The sequence below is a fragment of the Ochotona curzoniae genome, unplaced genomic scaffold (assembly GCF_017591425.1).
Source record: "Ochotona curzoniae isolate NIBS_2020 unplaced genomic scaffold, NIBS_Ocur_1.0 contig_1482, whole genome shotgun sequence".
Lineage (NCBI taxonomy): Eukaryota > Metazoa > Chordata > Mammalia > Lagomorpha > Ochotonidae > Ochotona > Ochotona curzoniae.
Genome location: NW_024465100.1, coordinates 3,113,244 through 3,133,834, shown reverse-complemented (window position 1 = coordinate 3,133,834; position 20,591 = coordinate 3,113,244). Strand labels below are relative to the sequence as shown.

Below are 20,591 nucleotides of genomic sequence, written 5' to 3'. Positions count from 1 at the left end.
ATATTTGTTAAATTATATATGGCAAAGTCTTCATCCCTTCAGACAATTTAATGGTCAACAGGAAAAATGAACCACTTCCTTGATCTGGTCACATATTCTGAAGTAGCTATATGTCAGAAGCAAAAAGATCAGAAACAAAGATACACATTTTTGCAATATGATATGGACTAGTTCAAAGCACATTGCTCATTTTTCTTACTGAAACACACACCAAAATGCAAATGGACACTTTCATTTTCTATAGTTCCAAAATCAAGACTTTCCTTTTACTCAGATAATTTGTCTCCATCAAAATTAATTCATAAAAGAAATAAAAACACACAATACCTGGAGCTTGGTTTCTTGACCAGAGCCAACTTGTTGACAGAAGACTTCGAAGAAATCAGCGACACCCTCTTCCACCCACAGCAAAGTCACGGAAGTCTGAGTTTTGTTCACCGCGAAGAGTGATTTGGGAGGAGCTGGCTCTGAGAATATTTTTGAAAAATCTCATTAGATACATTCTTTTTCATATCACTAGAAATTGGAGTAAACATAAAAAAATACAAATACAGATGCTCGAGAGCGCTGTGAAGTTTTACATTGCTTTGGGGAGAAATCCTTTCGTAAGATGAATGCCCATCTGAAGAGAAAGGCATTTTGCCTTTTTCCCTCTTCCATTTGGCACTTCTCCTTTTGGGACACTTCCGTTTTCTGCTTCAGCTTTACGATAGATGAGTTCTATTAATAGTTTCTATGTCATTCGCATGGGAGTTAGCATTGCTCTGGTAATATAGAACTTTCTCACTGGGAAACAAAAGCTGCATTTAAAAATGAGAAAAAGAAAAGTAGTGCTCTCCCTTTGGCTGGAGAGATTCAGCTTAGGATTTGGCCTTTCTCTAGACAACACTTGGCATAACCTGGGCAGTGAAAAGTCTTGAAAATTCACTCAAAACTGAAAGCTGAACAGACGACACACCTTTTAAAAATATAGATAATTATGGGCCCAGCGTTATGGCCCCTTGACGGCGCCGGGGTCCCATGCGGGCCCTGTGGTTCTAATCCCAGCTGCCCCACTCCTCATCCAACTCCCTGCTTGTGGCCTGGGAAAAGTCAAGGACAGCCCAAAGCCTTGGAACTCTGCACCCATGTGGGAGATCCAGAAGAAGCTCCTGGCTCCTGGCTTCGGATTGGTTCAGTTCTGGCCATTGTGGCTGTTTGGGGAGTGAACCAGCAGACAAAAGATCTTCCTCTCTGTCTCTCCTCCTTTCTTTCCCATCTGTCTTTCCAATAAAAAAAAATAAGAAATATTTTAAAAATATATAGATAATTTTTAAAATCTTTGGAGGGATTCTATGTCTTAGATATTTTATTAATCAATGAATTCCTCCATTAGTCATGGAAGCCATGTGCCAGGCACTTGTGCCTTTTCATATTCATTTCCAGTAGTTAGGTTATTGGTTTTGTTGGCTTAGGATCAACCTCTGCTTGTTCCTTTAGTCTTGTAAGGGTCTGCTGTCTTGCTCTTTCTTTCCTAAATTTCTTCGAATTTTCTCCTTTGACTGCACCTCGTGGAAGTTGTTTTTCCCTTTGACACCTTTAGTATGTTAACTGCTACACCTCAACTCAAGTCTTCAGCCTCAGTCCTGCTGTCAGACCTCCCTGACCTCATTTGTCTGGGCATGCATTGTGGTGTGGGCTTGACAGAACTGTCTATTCTGCCCACCCTGCCTCCATCTGATACCTCCCCACTATTGTGGATCTCCTACTGCTGGTTAATATGCATTTCTTTCTATTTTCTGCCCGTTTCTCAAGATTAGCCTGGATTTTTCAATGGAGCTTGAAAAAGTCCTATAAATCATTTTACCTCCTTGACAGGTATATGTCTTTGTGTGGGAAGATCAAGAGCTTTTATTCTAGATTACATCATTCATGGCCTTGTCCAGAACCAAGAAATACATCAAAAATCACTGCTAACATGATTTGTCTCAGGCTTGCTAAACTTACGTCTTTTTATGGAGGCCGCCTGACAAGAGGAGGAGGGGCTGCACAAGTGCCAGCTGTGCTATAAGCAGCTCACGAGCATCAGTGGTCTTGTCAAGAGCAAGTCAGGCCTGAGTGGCCGCCATGGCAGTGCCTTTTGAGAGCTACACCTGCTTATGGCCAGTTTAGACTGAGCGTTCCAGCAGGTAGGGGCAGGCCTTGGGCCTGGCCTCAGCGTCGACTCCTGCTCCCTGTGCGTTCACCGGCCCACAAGCCCCCTGCCTGGCCCCCTGAACTGTCCTGGAGAAGGCAATTCTGGCTCCCCAGAAACCTCTGCAGTCTGGAATGCAAGATAATGAACTCCAGCAATGGCTGCCCAGCTTTGCCTGACTTTTGCCTGTTTGAGGGCAGTGAACTGATGAATCACACTTCCCATTCTAACTGTTCATGAGCTAAGCCTGCCAACCACTTTGCATTTCCCTATCTCGCATATCCCGTTTTTTCCCATCTAAGAACCTTGCAGACACAACACCAAAATACCCCTGTTATGCATTTCTCTTCATATCCATGATAACCACTGCAGTCAAAATTACCATCATTTCTCCTGAGACTTGTTTGAATTAAAAAGCTGTTTAAAACTAGGCCAAATAGCTTTTAATTGGTCCCCTGCTTCCTTGGTTGACCCAATCATTCTCTCTTTATTTAAATCATCCTCAGTTTATTTAAATTCTCTAAGGGGCTTCTCCTTGCTCTAAAAATAAAATTCTGGGCCCATGCAATGGCTCAATTGGTTAAATCCACCCCTTACAAGCACTGGGATCCCATATGGGTGTGGTTCATGTCCCAGCTGCTCTACTTTCTCTTCTTTTTTATAAAGATTTATTTATGTTTATTGGAAAGGCAGATACACAGAGAGGAGGAGAGACAGAGAGGAAGATCTTCCATCTGATGGCTCACTACCCAAGTGGCCACAACAGCTGGAGCTGATCCGAAGCCAGGAGCCCAGAGCTTCTTCCAGATCTCCCACGCAGGTTCAGGGTCCCAAGGCTTTGGGCCATCCTTGACTGTTTTCCCAGGCCACAAACAGGGAGCTGGATGGGAAGCAGGGCAGCTAGGATTAGAACAGGCACCCCATATGGGCTCCCAGCACATTCAAGGTGAGGACTTTATCCACTGGACTATTGTGCCGGGTCCTGATGCACTTCCCAAATGGCTGTAATGGCCAGAACTTAGCTGATCTGAAGCTCGGAACCAGGAGGTTCCTCTAGGCCTCTCATGTGGGTGCAAGGTGCCAAGGCTTTGGGCCATCCTCCACTGCCTTCCTAGGGAACAGCATGGAGCTGAATGGGAAATAGAGCAGCCAGGACATGAGCTGACACCCATATGGGATCCTGGTGCTTGTAAGGAGAAAATTTAGCGATTGAGCTAACGTGCCAGGCCCCGTAGACTAATTTTTAAGTTGACAATTGTGTATGGCCCATGAATGGTATTATAATTATTCAAGTGTTCTTGGCAGAAAAAAAATAAGCATTTTTTTTTACCACCCCTACCATAGAACTGTTTTTGTGCTATATTCAATATTTTTCCTTTCTGTTTTTCATTCCCTACTTTGAGGTATGAAAACTGATTGCCTGGCACTGGCCCACAATTGCAGCTATGGTTACCGAGTCTAGGAGATGGGATGGTGAGTGGAGTCATATTTACAGGTAGACCAGTGAATCCTTATAAAATTACAAATGCAGATTTGGTCAACATCAGTCATTGCCGTCACAGACATCCATCGTCCTGTATGATCATAGTACCATGAGATTGTTTGCAATCTAAAATTCCGAGCAGGGTGATTTGCAAAATATCCTACAAGCAGTGCCATCATTGGTAGGCATCTCCTGTGGATGTTTATTGATGATACAGTATTGGAAAATTCTTGGTGACTGTTTTGAGGGCTCTCTACTCTAGCACAAGCCATCAAGTTTACTTTTTGTCACACTGCAAGGTTGGTGCTTTTTTTCTTTTCTGTAGAGTTGCATCCTGCCCTCCGTGACAGCAGTTGGAGACCTCAAGAGTCCTTTGTCATAGAAATACTGAAAATCCAGTTGATTTTGGTGACAGCCTTAATGATGCCATTGTGATTGGAACAAGCTTTGAAAAATCTGTGTGCCAACATTTTATTTTCTTTTTGCAAAGTAGATTTAATATGACTTCTATATTTATTAAATTGAATTCTGTGAGGGAACATAAAGTGACTAGAAAGTAAATGCTGAAATTACACGAAAAAAAAACCCCTGCAATTCAGTTAATTCTAAAACAAATTGTTATTTCACTTTCCTGAAAGGTGAAACTTACTTTGGTTATGTGTGCACTGGAAGAATATTTTCCACGTTGACATCTGCAATTTCAACTCTGTTTAACAGAATCTATGAGTACTTAAACAGGTGGCAATGCATTGTGTTATAGAAAGTTGAAAGAGCTGATAAAACACCAAAGCAAGGTAGGAGACTAGAAAAATGGTCCTTTTGGCAAAAGGGTGAAAAGTTAGATTATTTAGTTTTTAGGGAAAAAATATAAAAACAGTGGCAGTTAACATAGAGTTTCATGTTATCAAAAGGAAAAATACAAAGGTAATAGTCCATCAGATAGTAAGCTACTGGTTAAGAGAAGTTAACTGATTCCTTGTGCTCTAATTCGGTAGAAATGATTTCTTTGGAACTTGCCCTTCCTGCTTGGACGGTTCAAGAGATTTTCCTTGCCTAGCTTGGTTTTATTTGCTATCAGGAAGTCATGAAGGCACAGAACCTCATGAAAAAATGCAGAAAACTCATTTAATTGTTTTTCTTTACTTGAGAGGGATAGAGGAGTGTTTTATATCCATGTATTTGCTGGATTATACTTCAAACGTCTTCGAACTCAGATGTAGCTCTGCGACAAGGTTGTCAGGAATGGAGTTACTTCCACCATAGCTGCCACCTCCTGTGGTCTATAAGAGTAGGAAGCTGGAGTAAAGAGCTAGAGACACATAATGAACCAAGCCATTCCAACACCGGACATTGAATCCTGACTGGCATCTTCTTCAGTAGGACAAATGTCCACCCACCGTCAGGATTCTTGAGTTACATTCCTACGTAGCTAAAATTTTTCTAGTTCATAACTTCAACACATTTTCCTGAGGCTCGATGGGTCATCCATAACGTCACTTAAAAATGACAGTGAACTGTGCAATAGGCCCACTAGAATATACCCTTGGTCAGACCACTTCTCAACATAAATTTTAAAGGAAAACAGAAAAAAATAAATGACTCAGAGAAAGCAGCTGGTACCGGAGAAATGCTGCAACTCCCTGTAAAAATCAGGATTGGGTGAAAAAAGGCACGGGGAACATCAGATTCACTTTCAAGTAATTCCAGATTCCTAGACGAAAATGTCAAAGTTGTGGAGAAAAAAAATGAGAGCTAATGGTTGAAATGGACAGGAAGGTGGATTTTTTTTTTCTTAATGGAAATATCATGCAATGTTTCAAGTTGGTGCTTTTTACATTCCCAGAATTCAAGTGATACAGGCTGCTAGGGAAGAACAAAAGATCATCCACAGTGCAAGTCTCAACAGGAGCAGTACCGCCCCCTTGAGGGCATTTACAAAATTGTTGCAATGTTTCTAGTATGGGCTCAGAAATGCTCGCTGATTTGTCCTAATAGTGAAGATTCCAAACTAAAAATTGTCCAACGTTTTATATCCCTCATGCCTTTCAAAGCTCACACCAGAAAAGAATATATCATTAATGCAAATTGTGCTTTATCCCAAAGTTACACTGGAAATTAAGTAATTTAGAATCAGGTTGTCATGAAGAGTATTTTTGAGTGCAATTAAGAAAGGATTTAAAATTAGTCAGTATACTTTTTTTTTCCCATTATGCCTACTTGATATCATATTTTTAAACTATCTAAATAATTTTAAAGGGTTACAGTGAAAAATTGCTTTTTGCCATGGGAGAAAGATAGAGAGAAAGAGAGAGAGAGAGAGAAAGAGAGAGAGGAGAGAATAAATTAGGACACAAGTGTCTTATATTGAGTACTGAGTTATGGAGATATACAAATTACTGGATGAACTGAAGAAAGATTGTGTTTTGGTTTGTTTGAGATTTCAAAGCATTTTCTAAAAGTGCATCATTGACAACTATACCCTAGTGATATTTAAGCCACCTGGGTGACTTTTTTACTTATAGCTACATATAGAACATGTGCACTAACAGATGATTTGAGATTTTGTGAACAGATTTAAATACACCACAGACATTTGCAACAGTAATGCTATATTGCATTAGCTATTTGCAAAATATTTTTGCTCCTAACATTACTTATATTCTTAAATTTTTGAAATATAATAATGAAGAGACATTTGCTAGGAAAATTACATGTGGAAATTAGGCATTTACTTTTGGGTTGTAATTTTTAACACTAATACTGCCCACATTTTTTTTTTTTTTTTTGCCAATCCATTCTCCCTCCATTGCTTACTATTGATCATGGCAAATTTCAGTTCAGTATTGGAAACCAAATATTGCCATACACGGCAGAACTATGAATGAGGATATGTTTTGTGTCCCTTTCCAACTTGTCATAATATAAAGAACGGTTGTAACACTACTCAACATAGTAAGTTCCATATCATTCGCCAGAATATTACAGTTTACTAATTTTTCCTCATCTATAGCCCATTATTTTTCCTTGACACACTATCCCTGTTTTAATTAAAGCCATTTGTCCCGTTCTCATGTAAAAATATTTCCAGTACTTCCACTAGTATATTACTGATTTGGATTCTTGTTTTCATACAAGGATTCCCTCATAATTTTACACTTGTACAATTATTTGTTATTTGTTAATGAATTTCTAGTAATTTGTCAATCCCTTTATTTTTTAAATATTTATTTATTTAATATTTGAAAAGAAAAGATTTTTTTTTTTTGCACCTGCTGTTTCACTCCCCAGATGCTCACAACAATCAAATCTGAGTCATACCAAAGCCAGGAACCAGGAACTCCATCTGGGTCTCCCACTCGTGTGGCAGGGACCCCAGCACTGCCTCCCCCGGTATAAATTAGCAGGAAGCGACACTGGAAGTAGAGGTGGGACTCAGCTGCAGGAATTGTATGATGGGATGTGGTTGATTCGAGTGAGGCTTACCCCACTCTATGACATCTGCCCACCTCATTTATTTTTATATTTCCAGGAACTACTGCCGATCTCTCCCCTTTTCATAAACTCAGATTTACTCATTTAGTTATATGTAAGCATTAGGTAGCTACACTGTCTTAGAATAGTTGCGTCTGAACATACACATGGCAAATCAATATTATACTATAGCTTTATTTTTATTTTATGTCAGAGTTATGAAATTGTATAAAATTTTGAGAGACCAACATGTAAATTATACTGTCTACGGATTTTGTTTAAGAGAGCATTGTGTGACAGCTATGTCAACAGGGAATGTTGACAGTATTGACACACTAGACAATCTCTAAGCTCCCTCCATCCTAAGGTTGCATGATTCCCCAAACCCTAATAAGAACGGTGAGCACCTTTGTCTCCCAACATGGTATCTATGCCGCTCACAAAAAACATATGCAACTGAACATGTTCATGGCAGTGTAGACATCTATTTTCTGCTTACAAAAGGAAATAAACTGAAATTCATCGTTATCCAACAAACTAAACTAAATCAAACTACACAAAGGCAGGTTCTCCCAGCATAATTATTTCCACACCCACACCTGTTTACTCGTTACCTAGCTTGATGAGGCGGAGCATGGAGGTGTTACTTCCTCTTTCGGTGCAAGCAGTTACTGAAAGGTTGTAGATGTCTCCCGGAGGCAAGCTCAGAATTGCGGTCATGACATTGCGTGTTACCTGCAACAACGTGGAAATCCAGAGTTTAGTCTTCCTTTTACTGAATGAACCATCACCACTACCACCCACTCCTCCCCTTGCTAAATACAGAGCCATAGCAGATATGTCCTCTGTTATATGCTGCCATCTATAATTGATTATATTATGAATACACTATATCCTTTGAACTACATACATTTATTTTTTGAAAGGCTTACTTGTTTATTTTGAATGCCAGAGTTACACAGAGAGGGAGAGGAAGAGAGATCTTCCATCTACCGGTCTGCTCCTTAGTTGCAAAGGTCAGCATTGGGCCAGGCCAAAGCCAGGAATCAGGAGCTCCTGTGTGTGACAGGCACCCAATCACTTGAGCCATCATCTGCTGCTTTGCTAGACCATCAGCATTGAGTTGGAACAGCAGTGAAGCAGCCAGGACACAAACTGGTGTCCATATAAGACCTCAGTGTTGCAGGCAGTGGCTTTACTTGCTGCGCCACAACGGCAGTCCCTATAAATTTAATTGGGCTAATGGTGAGACAGTCCTTAATTTAATAGGATTTGGTGCCAAATTTTCTTATTTGGAAAAAGCATTCCTCTGTTTCTCACCTATGCATAGAAGATTTTTAGAAAAAGGGAATGCTGGGGCCAACATGGTGGTACATCAGGTTAAGCTGTTCCCAGCAGTGCCAGCAACCCAAATGTGTGCCAGTTCTTGTCTTGGCTGTTCAACTTGTTATACAACTCTCTACTAACGTGCCTGGAAAGCAAGGAAAGCAATGGAAGGCAGCAATGGCGCCTGCCATCCACATGAGAGACCTGAAAGAAGTTCCTGGCTCCTGGCTCCTGGCTCCTGGCTTCTGGTTGGCCCTAGCCATTATGGCTGTCTGAAAGTGAACCAGCAGCAGGAAGATCTTTTTCTGTCTCTCCTCTATCTCTGCCTTTCAAATAAATAAAATACATTAAAGAAAATACAGAAAAAATAAAGAAAATACATTAAATAAAATACATTTAAAGAAAGGGGGGTTGCTGGATTGTTACTGACTTGTGCATTCTGAGAACCTGAGGGGAAACCTGGCTATGCCTGTATATTCATTGTACCTTGAGACTGCACACCCATTTCTCTCATACAGTCAGAAGAGGCCACGTGGCACAATCCAGACCAATGGATTTTTTTCTGGGAGTCCCACGCACAACTTGGACTTCAGTTTACTTCCTAACAGTGGTGGCCTCCACAGCCTTGCTTTTCCTTCCTGATGGCTGGAGTTGGATGTGATTATTGTAAGATTTCCCTGTGCAGATGAATATGCTACACACCAGCAGATGGAGGAACAAAACAGAGAAGTTGGGTGACCAGTTATGGCAGAAAGGCCCTAGTCATCCTGGGTTAGTGTACGAGAAACCATACCTATATTTTGTTTTATTCATGTTCTTTTATTTGTTGTATAGGATAGTTCAGTGTGAACTCTAATTAATATTATGCCAAAAATCCCTGTGAACCAGGAGGAAAGTAATCAATATTTCCAACAAAAACAAATATTCAGCTGTTGATGATACAGGGAGAACACGTTGAATAAATAATTGTTATTCTTTTGAGAAAGCTTAAATCAGAGCTTTAAAGGTAAATGATGGCAGTAGTTATAAATACCTCAGTCCATTATTAGAGATTACAAGGTAAGCTTTAGACAAGGAAAAATCTAACTTTCACTGTCCCATCTCTGAGCTTAAAGCAATACCATACAAATATTTGTTTGATTTCTCCAGAAATATTTACTTAATTTTTACTGCACAACTAATTATTCAGATACCTATAACTGGAATTCAAAGAAACATACACTCTTTTTAATTTTCTTCTTTCCTTCTGCTACAACCATCCAGTGCAGCATTCTGGAATGGGACAGGTCTGTAGTGTCATCCCCGTACGTCCAGCTGACATATAGCAGGCTGTTGAAATATTCCACAGAAGTGATTTCTGGAGCTACAGGTGCTAGAAGGGAGGACATAGGCACGATTCAGTGTGCAACATACTAATTATCACAATTCTCATCCGTGGACCATGAACTCCCAGATAGAGTTATAGGACAGATTAAAATTCACATCGCATGATGAAACTGGGGACTGAGTGGAACTGGGGGCTGTTATTCATGGTGATCCTGCCTCGCATATCTCAGCCACAACAGCCAGACTCATCTGAGTTTGAGGGTATGTCCTGTCATCTCACAGTTACAAGATTCCCATACTATTTATTCTCTGAGTTGAGCAAAGTGTTGTGTTAGCTAAATGTTAACAAACAAGTTATTATCTATGTAGTACTGGAAAATATGTGATCTCTCATTGAGGGGCAGAGAAGAAAAGTATAGGGGCAAAGAACAATGAACAGAAGGTTAGAAGTCATTGACATTGTCTGGTCTGACACACTGCGAGGGCAGGTTCCTCATGAACATCGCTGAATATAGGGCAAGGAAGCAATTGATTTTTTATTTTTTTTTAAATCAGGCTTCACTGGTTTGAAGATAAGAAACGGTTTCATTCTGCCATCTAGCCCAAAGTCATATAAATATTTGGAGGAGAATTTCTATAAATAATCAAAATTATTTTCTTTAACATTCTGCTAATATTTGTAATATTCAAAAAGTATGATTTCAAAACAATTTTCCACTGAAGAATTTATATAAACATATATACAGAGAGAATAAAAACCTTATTTGTTTCAGCTAAAACAGGAGTAGCATTTCTTTAATGTTCAACAATAAAATCTTGAAATACCAACTATACATCTGCAAAATAACAAACTTACATCACGTTTCAGAATGTTCTATTACAGGAAGATAGCCTTATCTTCTTCACAACCTCTCAATATGGCCTAATTTGTTTCCTTATATACAAATACATACACATTTATTTCTTTAAAGAGTATTTTCATGTGTTGTAATGGGGACAAGAAATATTTTAAAATGACAGAACTCAGAAATGCTCATTTTTCTGTGATAAACACTGGGTCTTGAGAAGTTAATATTTCTAAATATTGTGGTCTATTACTAAAAGGCCACAAGATGTCACTATTTATTTATTAGTCACCATTTGCTACATTAGCATAAGTACTAAAAATTTGATTTGTTAAACAAGCTAACAAAGAGAGTGATGTCCTCATAAATAATGCATAATAATTTTTTGTCCCTATATCTTTTTATACCACAAAATTTGGCAATCTGGATTAATATCCAACATATAACAACAAGTTTGTTTTAAATAATACTCTTCTTTGAAATGGAGTCATGGGAAAAAAGAAAAAACCTCCACTCTAAACAAAGCAAAATGAAAAATCCCATGCATTAAAATCTGAACTTGTTTTTAAAAGTATTAAAGTAATACATGAATACTAATATATGTTATATTGTTTGATTCTGATACTCTTCTGAGAGATAATATACTCAATATTACAGATGTGAAATGTGAGATCATTTGTGTTGCTGTGCTTATTAGACGGTAGACTACTGGGGTCAGCATGGTTTAACTGTCTCAGGAAAAGATGAGAAAATTTTAAAGATCAGTTAATTGGAAACGATATACCACTCCCCAAAGCAATTAGATCACTTATAAATCACAGTTTATTTTTACAGATTTGCTGTGCCCACCTACGCCTTTTCAAACTTCAGTCAGTTCCCCACCTTACCCAGCACACCTTCAACTAAAAACCAGAGCTCCAAATTCTCTAATTTCTGAAGTCATGCTGAGGCAAAGACTGTCAAGATGGTGTCCTGAGGCCCTTTCAGAAACTTCTACCCATGCCCAGCAGAAAACAGAAGCCCTGGGCGTGCCACTGCAAGCAGTGGGCAGATGCAGGTGCATTGCTGTGCCCGGGGAACTCTCAGATACCTGTGAGCAGCATGTGTTCTCAGAGAGCTAATCTCAGTAATGATTAACTGCAAAGCTTCCTGACACAGTGAAACCTAATCATAATTAAAGATGTGATTATTACTATGGTCAGAGCTTAAAACATTGCTTGCCAAATAACTAGCCCTTTTCCTCCTTTGTGGGAATTTGAAGTTCTCTCTAATATTACTGTTAACAGCTGGAACAGAGAGTTTTATGAAAACTGGAATAGAGAGGATTAGGATTATGGCATGCCATCTCAATTTTCCAAGAAATTTGCATGACTCATATTTCTTCCTATGTTTCTCATGGATAAGTTTCAACAAAACTAGGCATTCAATAAGGCAGTTGTTTTGTCAAAACTGTTCTTCATCTAACCGTATTTTTCCGCTGACTTCTCAGCACAAGTCTAACTACAGCAATAAGAAATGCTCAGAAAACCTTATCTCTAATAACAAGGATTAGTGTTCATCCAATGAGCTTCCCCTCTCACTACTCTCTCTGATGACTGATAAATACAACAAAATGTATGGCCCCTGGGGCTCTAAGACTGCCCTCTTTAACCATAAAAGCATTGTGCCATGTATCTTACTAGGTAAATACTTGTGAAATATTCTTTGTGAAATAATAATAGATGATTGATATTATAATCATCTCCATTTTACATACCAAAAAACTAAGCCCCAAGGTTACATGTGGCACATGGCAGAGCAACGGTGTAAATCCAGGTCTGCCATAAGACAGTATTTTTTTAAAGTCATGTCTGTTTATTTACATTCTATAAATATTTATTTATTTGTCTATTTATTTATTTATTTATTCTGAAAAGGCATATTAAATTTAAAGAGAGACAGAGAAAAACACTTTCCATTCACTGGCTCACACCCCAAATGGCCACAACAACCAGAACTCAACCTATCCAAAGCCAGGATCTAGGAACCTCCTCTGGGTTTCCCACGTGGATGCAGGTTCCAAAGGTTTTGGACCATTCTCCACTGCCTTCCCCAGACTACAAGCAGAGAGTGGGATGGGAAGTGGAGCAGCTGGGCCACAAACTGGCAACCCTGTGGGTTCCTGGAGCTTGAAGGAGGAGGATCAGCCAACGGAGCTCACTGCGCTGGGCTCCTATTTATTCATTTACAAGAGACACAGAGATAGAGAGCTAGATAAAGAGAGGGAAAAAGACAGGCTGATATCAAGAGCTTCCAATCCACTGGTCTGCTACCCAAATGCCCACAACAGTTGGGCTGAAGCCCAAAGCCACCAGGAATGCAATCTGTTTCCCACCTGGGAGGCAAGGGTCCAACTCCTACTGCCTGCTAAAGGGTGCACTGGAAGCTGGAATTGGTTGTTGAGCCCAAGTACTCTAACCTGGGCATAGGTATTCTAATTGGTGTCCCAAGGGCAAGGCCAAATGCCTGCCAGAACCTATTATTACTAGTAAATGGGCTCTGATACAGTAAGCTTGTGACATTAAAAAAAAAAAAAGGCTTTAATTAGTGAAGAAATAAAAGCATTCTAGTAAACATAATCATCACATCAGTGAAATCAGTTGTGTGTGCAGTGTGACGCTGACGGCTCTGCCTGCCACAGCTCTTTTCCAATCAGTTCCAACTGGGAACACATAAGTCAAGGGCCATGACTCAGAATGAGCCCAGGGAAGTAACTAAGAGCACAAATGATATTTTAACTGTTAAAGATGATCAACTAGGCAAAGAATGATGAAAGAAAAAGCACATTCTTTTTTCATGATTTTGACGCTCAGTCACTGCTAGGTGAATGTCTGGAGCTTTCTGGAAATGGGACACGGTTTTCCACGTGCTACTCACCGGTAATGAAGCTTATGGTGGAACTGTCACAACAGCTCAGTTCTGGATCGCCCCATGTCACCATGGTTACCCGAAAGTTGTAGTACCATGCTGGCAATAGATTAGCTATTCTCTGAGTGAGGAAATTTTAAAAAAAAGAGACAAGGAGCAAAGGGAAATTGTAATTTTGATGGTTTCCATTAGGCCAATATTTACAGTAATTTTTCTGTTTTCTTTTGGGGGGTTCCTTTCTAGATCTATCTACTTTTCCATTCAAAAAAAAATTTGTTCTAAAGCAAAGTGAGATACACATAAAATGAAATACAAAGTAAAAAAATTTTTAAAAAGGTGGTTCAAAATATAGAGCCCATCCATGATCTGTGATTACTTTAAAATTTGTTCTGCATGGGTCAAATGGTCATTTTTCTGTTTGATCATTGTTCATAGGTATTGTCTGTATTCCCATCAGACTAAGATCTTTTTGCTTTTTGTTAAGCTTATAATTAGGTAAAGTATTAAACCCTTTTACTGTAAATGTAAATTTAAAACATATTATCTCAAAAACAAAAAAATAAAAATAAAAGAAGGGAAAAGGAAGAAGAGTGTGAGAAGTAGGGAAGAAGAGAATACCATGTTCTTAGAATTGTCTGTCCAAATCACATTGACTGTTAATTAAAATTAAAATGAAAATACAAAAGGTAAAAAATGAGCACATTTCATTAAAAACATAAATCTCAATATTTTCAATTTTTGGTTCCATAAGGCAATTTTCTATTATATTATGCAAGTGAAATAATGCTTATTAAGAAAGGACTGGATGAGACTGCCTCCCATTTTGAAAACAATGACCTCTTGCAGCTCTCATTCTTCCAAGGTGGACCATGAACAGCAGGAGTCCTTGTGGGTGGCAGTTCCCAGAATGCAGCTGGATAGAGGGTAACTGTGTACTTCATGCACACCTATAGGGAACCCATACTTAAAAATAAATAAAAAAGAACCCAGTCTGTGAGGTAGCCTTTATTACCTGTTCTAAAACCCAGTGCCCAATGGCCTGTGGTTAACTGATTAGCAGCTGTCAAGGAGAGTGGTCTGTGGAGTTAGGCACCATCCCCGAGCTGTTGAGCGCCAGAGGCAAACCTCAGGAGCACAAAGCGATAATGGGCAATTGACAGCTCTCTTTGACATTCAGTAGATTCCTTCAGACAAAACGTTGACTAACAAATTCAATTAGTAGTGGAAGCTACCCTTAGATAATCAGCACTTTCTCTTTCTACTACTTTCCCACAATGAGCTCTCTCTTCCTCTCAGGGGGAAAACAACACTCCAAATGCTCAAAGCAAAACAAAAAATCAAACCGCCTAATAGTAAGACAACTAAGAAACTTTGCATGCAGCAAATCACCTATGTGGAGCTATAAAATAGTAACTTTTTCTGACACTTTTGGCAGAGCAACACCGGAACGCGTGGCGGCTGGCTAAGGAAGATTACCACGGAGGCAGTTAAGGAGACGGTTGCAGCTATTTCGTAGTAGGTGGTCCACTCAGATGTCATGGTTGACGGGTTGAAATAAAACATTTCAACCACGTATTTTCGGAATACTCCTAGGTAAGGTCTAGTCCAGCTCAGAACCACCGCGGTAGGACCCAAGGGATAAAGCATTAAGTCCTTGATTCCAGTGGGAACTAAAAAGAAGAGAAGGAATGTTTAGTATCTTAGAAATACTGTTAAATTATTGCTTATCTATCATTGAAAACCAAAGTAAATGCATTTGCCTCTGACTTTTCCCCTACAGAGTAACGCTATGGCTGTCTCCAGATTTCCACGTCGGGACTTAACCAACTAGAGATCAAAAATAAAAAACGAAACAGACAAACAAACAAACAAAAAAACCCAAACAAACAAATGCATCCATGATGAACACATGCAGGCTTTTGCCTCAGGTCATCACCCTCTAAACAACTATTTATATGATTTATATTCTATTAGATGTTATAAGTAATCTAGAAATGATTCAAGTATTAACTATGGAAGAAGTATTACTAGAGGGGAATACGTTATACACAAATATGCCATTTTGTATAAGAGTTATATATATATATATGTATATCTGTACATATGTTACGGATATGCATACATACATATCCCATTGATGGGATACTGAGTGAACTAGTCTAGCCAGAGCTTTGATATACAATGATAATGATTTGAGTTTGCACATTGCATCCTTCAAACTATACTCTGACAAATACAAGTCATCACTATTAAGGAAAGGGACTTACCAATGGCAAACGTCACAGGATCGGAAGGTGGTCCAATCAGAGGACCCTTTCTCAGGTACATCACAACCTGATACTGGGCACCAGGAACCAGGTTTTCAATAATGCGTTTGCTTGAGTTCACCTTCAAATGAAACACCCAAAAAAATCTATTTAAAGCTGGGCTGAGGAGTGTGACAACATGGCTACAACAGTGTTCAAGGACTCTGCAGATTCATAGAAGACTTTGAAATTCAGAATCCTTTACTCTGGGGACGATAGATTTGAAACGTAGGACGCTTCACAGTTTATGTGAACGCTGAAAGGAAACCAGAACATTCTGATTCCATGGCTGGATTTAATAAGACCTGCTGTGACCTGCTTTGTACCCATCAATGTCATTTGTAAGCATACACAGGGGTGACACATCAACCTCTAACTATAATCAAATCAGTAACAGCATTGGGTTGTCAGACATCCTAAATTGCAGTGTCAGCTGACTATGCCCAAAGATCAGTACAGGAGCGTCTTGTCTCTCATGACTTAGAAGCATATATTGTGCAGTTACAGAGAGAAAAATGACCTCGGAGATGGTCTAGCACAGAGCTCACCTTTGGCAGATTAAGGAAATAAAGCTTAAAATGGCTCAGGTCCCATCCTTAGATTCAGTGGTGGGATTAAAAATCTAGCAGTGTAACCTCTAATCTAGTATGTGCAAACATTGGGCTAAGCATCAAAAAAGAATGATTAGCACTTTGCAAGGCTGTTGTTATGCTATAAAATATATGATATAGAACATTTCTAATTCAGATGAGCTCTTCTGTAAACACTGAATTCTTTAAAAATAAAGCAAACCTATACGGGAATAAGATGCACTTATTAAAGCTGGCACATAGAGGTGTTGATGATTCAACTAACAGATTAAGAAGTGTGTTTCTTTGATATTTAGTGTCTCTAACATGTAAGACAGTCTTACTTCTGGCATGTGACTTCACATAAAAAAATAAAACCCGATTTTAGGGAAGCAGGGCCTGGTGCAGGGGTTCAGGGCACCTGAGAGCCATACCTGCTCCTGGCTCAGAGTGGTACTGTCTACTTTAGGGCAGGGCACACTCAGCAGCCACTTGAAATGACAAATCACATGCTGCCTCCTCCTGCCCCCTGCTCTGCTCCCCTCCTGGCTCAGCTCACTCCTGTTTATCCTTCCCTAAACTTCTCAGTTGTGATTGAAGACACTGATGAGCAGTTTTTTTGGTTTAAATACCTTGAGCTTTTGAATTGTGCCAGCAAGCACGCATTACTTTTATGAGAAAACATTCAAATAGAAAAGAGTTCTCTCAAAGTCAACCTGTTTGTCTCCTCTTCTGGCAAGTTTTTGTTATTGTCTTAGTTTCTGTAACTTACTTCTCATAAACGGTAACACTCCTGGCTCCTGGCTTTCGTGAACTTGGACATGGTCTCTCTGTCTTTTACTTTGCTCTCCTAGGTCTTATGCTGAATGGGGTGGTCATTAGATGTTCGTGCCTCCATTGTTCCCTTTAGATTGCAAGATCTGCCAGGAGTAGGATGTTTATAAATCATCTAGATCTCCAGTATCTGCCCTGCCACCTGGTGCACTGTCTGTGCTTAGCAAATTCTCCTGAATTTGATGATGAAGATAAAGGGTGCATATATGATCCTCTTATGAAGACAAAGGGAAATGGTGGCACTGAAGTGGCATTTACAACACTTCCTGCCCTTGCTCCTGCCTCCTACATATGTTGCTTGCACCATGCCTGCCTGGGAGAGACTCCACAGGACTTCTACAAATATCCTCCTTGCATTGCCTTGTGAGGCTGGGCCGCAGTAGGGAGTGGCCACGCATGCGCTTAGGGTTTCACCTGGGTGCAGTACTGCTTTTCGAGTCTCTGGCTCTCCTTTTGTTTTTGGCAGGTCAGCGACACCACAGACACAATGGTGCTGTTGTAGTTCTCCTGCGACGATGTCCAGGACATTAATGCCGTGGTCGAGCTTAAAACATGGACGCTCACATGCTGGGGCTTCTCGGTCAACTCTTCAATCCACTCTCCTGTAGGACCTGGATGTTTCAAATGGATTTGAATCTATGTCTGATATAATTATGTCTTTGAGCAATCGTAACATTCTGTAGGGCACTAGTAATTTTTGCACTTTAGAGAAGGGTGCCTATAGATAAATGTGCTTCCATGAATACTTGTGAAAATATTTTTAAAATAACAGGTTTTTAAGAGAATGAATGAATAAATCCTTTCAGAGTTTTTACAATTTTGTACAAGTAGCAAAACAAACACAAATAAGAAAATCCAGAAAAATACCTCATACTAATAAATTCTGAAACACACCTGAAACTCACAGGAAAGGAAAATCCAGTATGTCGAGAATCATGGAGAGAGTTTCCATGCGAACTGTCCACACGAGCAGTGGATTTGCAATGGCACACCAGGAAATCAGTTTCAACTTCCTGGGAAGACCTGAATACTCAACTTCATTCCCGTTCTCAAGTCTTCATCTCTCGTCAAAGATCTCCTGCACTGAAAAGTCACACCAGGTGGATGGGTCCTTAGGTAGACAGGACGCCAGGTAGATGGGTCCTTAGGTAGACAGGACGCCAGGTAGATGGGTCCTTTAAGGACTCCCACCCATGGTGACACTTTCCAGTTCCTTTAGTAAGAATGTGGCCTGGGGTCACTGGGAGGATTTTTACACTTTTACATAACTGATCTCATCTGTCTGGCCTGTGTTCACATCCCTGACTCCAGGGTTATTTGACCAATGTTTGTTTGTATTTTACTCTTGGGAGAGGGTGATAGGATAAGACAGTGGTCATTCTTTCCTGACAGTAATCTTTGGCCATGACCATTTGTGTTTCCTTCTGCTGATGAAAGTGCAGGTATAACTCTTGATAGACAAGTAAAATGATTTTTAGCCTCTATACTTATAGTAAATGTATTTTAGCAAAAACCAGTATGGGGGTATGCTCTCTCTACACAGACTGTAGACATTTGGTTTCTCTCTGCTATTCTCCTGTATGGAATCAGGACATGTTGCCCTGAAATTTGAACATGGGGTAGGGCCAGAGAAGCAGCTCAATAGGCTAATCCTCTGACTTGCAGTGCTGGTATCCCATGTGAAGGTCTGTTTGAGTCCCTAGGGTTGTTTCTAATCCAACTCCCTGTTTATGGCCTGGGAAGGCAGCAGAAGATGGCTCAAATCCTTGGATCTCTGCACCTACATGGAAGATCCTCATGAGGTCCCTGGCTCCTGAGTTCAAATGGGCTCAGCTTCGGATATTGCAGCCATTTGGGGAGTGAACCATTGGATGGAAAAATCTCTCTCATTTCTCCTTTTCACTGTGAATCTGCCTTTTGAATAAAAATAAATATCTCTTTAAAAACAATTCAACGTGGAGTTTTTAGGATGCCCTGTCTTTGCCTTGCAAGAATTTTCTAGATTCCACCCAGGTATGACAATCCTTCGATCCTTGACTTACCCTTGAGGCTCACAGGCCCAATACTCTAATGAGAATTTTTTTTTTTTCCACACACCCCTAAGGTATCAAATTTCCTCATGCCCTCAAACCAAAGTCAGATTTCCCACACCATGTGTCCATGTCCTTGGAGACTTTGTTATGGCTAGTATAGAAGGTCAGTCTAATAAATGTTCAATTATCACAACAGTAAAAACATCCTGAAGTTAAATCCCTGAAGTAATGGATAGGGTTGCTACCATTATTAATATATATGTGTGTGTGTGTGTGTGTGTATATATATATTATATATATATATAATTTATTATTTATTATTTCCTCTGCTATCAAACACTCATGGAACCCTGCCTCTCCTGACCTCGAAGACTTATCGCGATCCCTAGGGTTCATGAATAATTGACCTCCAACCATGATTAATCTCACCAGTTTCATTGTATTAGTTTCCCCTGTAAGTGCAAAATAATTTCTTTGCTACTTACTGATATAAAAGCTGAGTGATTTTGCTGACTGACTCTTTCGAGCTTCACAAGATCCTGAGGCGCTAAAGGTTGTCACAGATAATTTGTATTTCCCAGGCTCCTTCAACTCGGCAACAAATTCATGTGCTTCTTCACCCACTGTCAAATATTCAGTGAAGTTCTCTAAATCGTACATGAAAAAGAGAATATATATGTGTGTGTGTGTGTATAAATGAGCCAAGCAATCAAGGCAGAAGAATGAGAGTTCAAACTTCACATCATTTTTAAATAACAAAACTAAACTAGGGATCTCAAACCAATGAAACTAGGAATTAGTATAGACTTCATATGATTATCTATTCTTCAGCAGGTGCATAAAACCGTAGAATGTTCTGACAAGACTCTTATCATTGGCTTTCTCACCTGAAAGGAAAGGGAGAAAAAGACTTAGCAGAAAATCTTTTGTAAGTTCTTTGTGGCAGCATCAAATATCCAGAAATGCTTTCAAATGCATTAAATTATTGCTCATTAGAAAAAATTATTCTGAGTGTATTTTCTGACATTTACATTATGCTTCCTCCACCTACTTGCTTTCAGAAATTCTAAGTTTGACATGACTTCAGAGCCCATCTCCTGCTGCTGATGACCCCATCTGAAGTCATTATCATCAGTCGGTGGCCACAATAGTGATTGAAAGAACACACTGCAGTCAGATAAAAGCATGATGTAGCTATTGCAAAAATAGCAAAAAATGTTCTGAGATTCAACCTCCTATTTTCCACAGAATATACTGAGGAATAGGAAACGAAAAGAACAACAAAATCTCTTTTTGTTTTAATTTAGAAAGAAATCTA

General features: G+C 39.5%; 1 protein-coding gene across 2 annotated transcripts in view; it reads right to left on the bottom strand.

Annotated features, from left to right (window-relative positions):
• Positions 1-20,591, bottom strand: part of PTPRO (protein tyrosine phosphatase receptor type O) — a 148,076-nt gene that overhangs the window by 36,829 nt on the left and 90,656 nt on the right. For both annotated transcript variants that reach the window (XM_040967469.1, XM_040967476.1), the window contains 8 exons: positions 19,759-19,920; positions 17,655-17,851; positions 15,799-15,919; positions 15,008-15,201; positions 13,541-13,652; positions 9,674-9,825; positions 7,742-7,862; positions 328-467 (listed from right to left, as the gene is read on the bottom strand). In XM_040967469.1, the coding sequence (XP_040823403.1) occupies positions 328-467; positions 7,742-7,862; positions 9,674-9,825; positions 13,541-13,652; positions 15,008-15,201; positions 15,799-15,919; positions 17,655-17,851; positions 19,759-19,920 (1,199 nt within the window). The remainder of the gene's footprint in view (positions 1-327; positions 468-7,741; positions 7,863-9,673; positions 9,826-13,540; positions 13,653-15,007; positions 15,202-15,798; positions 15,920-17,654; positions 17,852-19,758; positions 19,921-20,591) is intronic.